The sequence below is a fragment of the Balaenoptera musculus genome, chromosome 2, assembly GCF_009873245.2.
Source record: "Balaenoptera musculus isolate JJ_BM4_2016_0621 chromosome 2, mBalMus1.pri.v3, whole genome shotgun sequence".
NCBI classification, from domain to species: domain Eukaryota; kingdom Metazoa; phylum Chordata; class Mammalia; order Artiodactyla; family Balaenopteridae; genus Balaenoptera; species Balaenoptera musculus.
In genome coordinates, this window is record NC_045786.1 from 115,365,669 (window position 1) to 115,368,552 (window position 2,884).

The 2,884-nt window shown below is 58.2% G+C and overlaps 1 protein-coding gene across 1 annotated transcript; it reads right to left on the reverse strand.

The window, feature by feature from the left end:
* Positions 1-329: 329 nt before the first annotated feature.
* On the reverse strand, positions 330-2,289 carry CLEC14A (C-type lectin domain containing 14A). The gene has a single exon (XM_036845048.1). It carries the CDS (start codon positions 2,240-2,242, stop codon positions 767-769), a length of 1,476 nt encoding a protein of 491 aa, XP_036700943.1. The 5' UTR covers positions 2,243-2,289; the 3' UTR covers positions 330-766.
* Between the last annotated feature and the right edge of the window lie 595 nt (positions 2,290-2,884).

Here is a 2,884-nt window from a genome sequence, read left to right on the forward strand (position 1 = left end):
GCAGAAACCCTGGAAGAGGAAAACACAAATCATTTGCTTCCTTAAGCAAGGACACACAGTAAACACTTGAATTGGTGGTCAACTATAATTTGCTTCTAGAGCCAGCAACTCTGGCAACACTACAGTCTGGATTTATAGCAGGGCACACAAGTAACAATGACTTTGAAAGTAAAGTATAAAAGAACCAAGGAAAAAGTTCTTAAAGATCTACTCCTCATTCCAAGGACTTTCCCACTCCACCTAAAGGCAGGAGGTGCTCTTGTTCCTATTCCCAACATGCCCCTCGGCAGTTCTTCCTGAATAATTACTCCTCCAGGAAACCAATGATATTTGAGTCTGGGTTACCAACAATCCTTTATTTTTTTGCCTGGGAATTTCAAACCAATATACTCCCAGCCTGAACAATGTAGACAGAAGTTTTCCTTTCCATTTGGTAAAAAATAAAATTTAAAAAAAATTCTCTATTTGCTTCCAATGTCCTGAAAAGTTCAATCACCTCTCCAAATTCCCCAGAATAAACAGAAGAAAATACCTCTCCCCAGTAGGATCCAGGCCCCGTACTACCACCCTTAGGCACTTCCACTTCCTCCATCTTCAGGGAAGGCGTGTCCAGTTCAGATGTGGCTCCTCAGTGGAGAAGAGGGAATTTAGGGGAAGGGGAGTTTCTTTAGGAATTGTCAGTCCCACAAGTAAGTTCCTCTTTTCCTTTTCCCTTTTCACTGAAAGTGAAAAACTGCTCACAAGAAGTGCTCGCTGTCCCGTTTCCCTATGTGTCACCAGAGCCAAGAGAGGACCCCGTCAACGAGGCTCCCTCTACTCTGTCCCGCAGACCACAGTCCCCGACCTTCACCCCATTGTCTGTGCAATGTGTAGAACTGGAGCTCAGAGCAGCGGCCTCAGCATCACTCTCCGCGCCCGGGGAAGCCAAAGGCCCCTTTCTTGGCCGAGGGGAAGGGCTCTTGTGGAAGCAGAGTTTGAAAAGCCCCAGCACTGTCACGGTCAATATCACCAACACTACTACCGCTATGCTCACAAGTATGAAGACCACGGTGGAAGAATCGAAAGCCTGGCTATTGTCAGAGGAAGACGTGGAATTAAACTTGGGAATCACGCTTCCTGAAGAGTTGATGTCGGCCTTTGCCTCTGTTTGAGGGGACATCTGAAGAGTAGATATCGTCGTGCCCTGTGCTCCCCACCGAGGAATCTCGGGAATAGATGTTGCTGAACTGCCTTGTCCAGGGCCATGGGGTATCTCTCCTGGCTTCTCCCGGACACTGGGTGACCACGTTCCCTTCGGCACGGGGCTGGCCGTAGGGGCTGGCGGGTGCCAGGTGGGCACCTTGGTCCCCCCAGGGGCCGGCTGTCCTTCCCCATTGGTTACACAAGAGCGTCCGTCTTTCCCTAGCACGAAGCCCGCCGCACACTCGCAAGCAAAGCCTCCCAAGTCGTCTAGGCAGTCAGGGAGCTCCGCGCATTTGCCAGCACGGAGGTACCTTCCGGGACAGGGACAGAGCACAGCCCCGGAGGGTATCCCGTCCCAGCGCGCGCCGACCTCGTCCGAGGTGCAGGTGGCCGTGATGGAGAGCTGCCCGGGGCAGAGCGCACTCACCTCGGTCCCGGGGGGACTGAAGTCCAGCGCCGCGCTGTACAGCTGGAAAGGCGCGCGGTAGCTCAAGTCAGAAGCGGCCCCCGGGCGCGGTGCGGGGCACAAGCCCTCGAACTGGTACTTGCACAGATAGCCGTTGGCGCGCTGGTGGCATCGCATCTCCTTCCAGCCTGCGGGCTCGATTCCCCGGGTGGCCTGGAGGCCCGCGCAGCTCCGAGCGGTGCAGGAGCGTTGGGGCTCCTCCACCCACTGCAGCGTGTCGCTTTCGGACCCGCCGACGTCGGGGGACAACCAGGAGAAACCCCGCAACGGCTCATTCTCCAGGGTGCAGTTGGATCGCCTGCGCTCCAGCGCCACCCAGATGAGAAGGTCTTTGGAGCCCCCTCCGGGCCCCGGGCCCGCCCGCAGAAGCGCGACCACCGCGCGGAGCTCGGCGTCCCCGCGCACCGTGCTGAGCGCCCCGCCGCGCAGGCTGCAGGCCTCCTCGGCCTCCTGCCGCTTGAAGGTAGCGTGGTGCAGGCTGTAGCAGGCCCCCGAGGCCGAGCAGCCCGCGCGGTCGGCGGTGGGGTGCTCTCCACTGCCGGGCCGCGGCCAGAAAGCCTGCCAGAGGAGGCACAGGGCGAGCGCCGGCCTCATCTTGGAGGCCCAGCGCCCACGGCTGCTCCCAGCTTGGATCTGACCCGCCCGAGGGCGTGGAGCTGTCCCAGGAGCGCGGTCACCGCCCCCCACAGCTGGCTCCCCGCCCCCCCACCCGTCCCCCACTCCCCCGCGCCCGTCCCCTCAATCTCCAAGAATTCCCGTCAGGGTCCTGGCAGCAAACAGCTTCCCTCCCTTAGGCCTCAACAGGAAATGTGTCCGGAGCTCTGCCAGGCCCCGTGCAGCCCTGCCGTCAGGAACACAGCTGGCGCCAGGGCACAGGGAACGCAGTCGCCCAGAAGGTCAAACACCCTGTTTAAGGAGGGAGAAAAAGAAAGAAAAATCGCCACTGGGAAGAAGTGTATCGTTTTCCCTGCTCAGGGAGTTTCACAACCTCAGATCCCAAAGCACTTTGGTGAACACTGGCAGGAAGGGCTGGAGAAGAGGAACTTGCTGAGCGCCCACGCCCGCCCATTGTGCTTCGTCCGGAGCGGTGGTGGAGTTGGCCTCACAGCAATGTGTAGAAGGCTCCAGCCTTCGCCAGACCGCGACTGTGGGGGGGTAAAAAAAACCTTGTGAGAAGTAGAAGCAACTCCCTTTGCCACCAGAGGCAGCACGACGTAACCACCAGTTTCTTCCTGG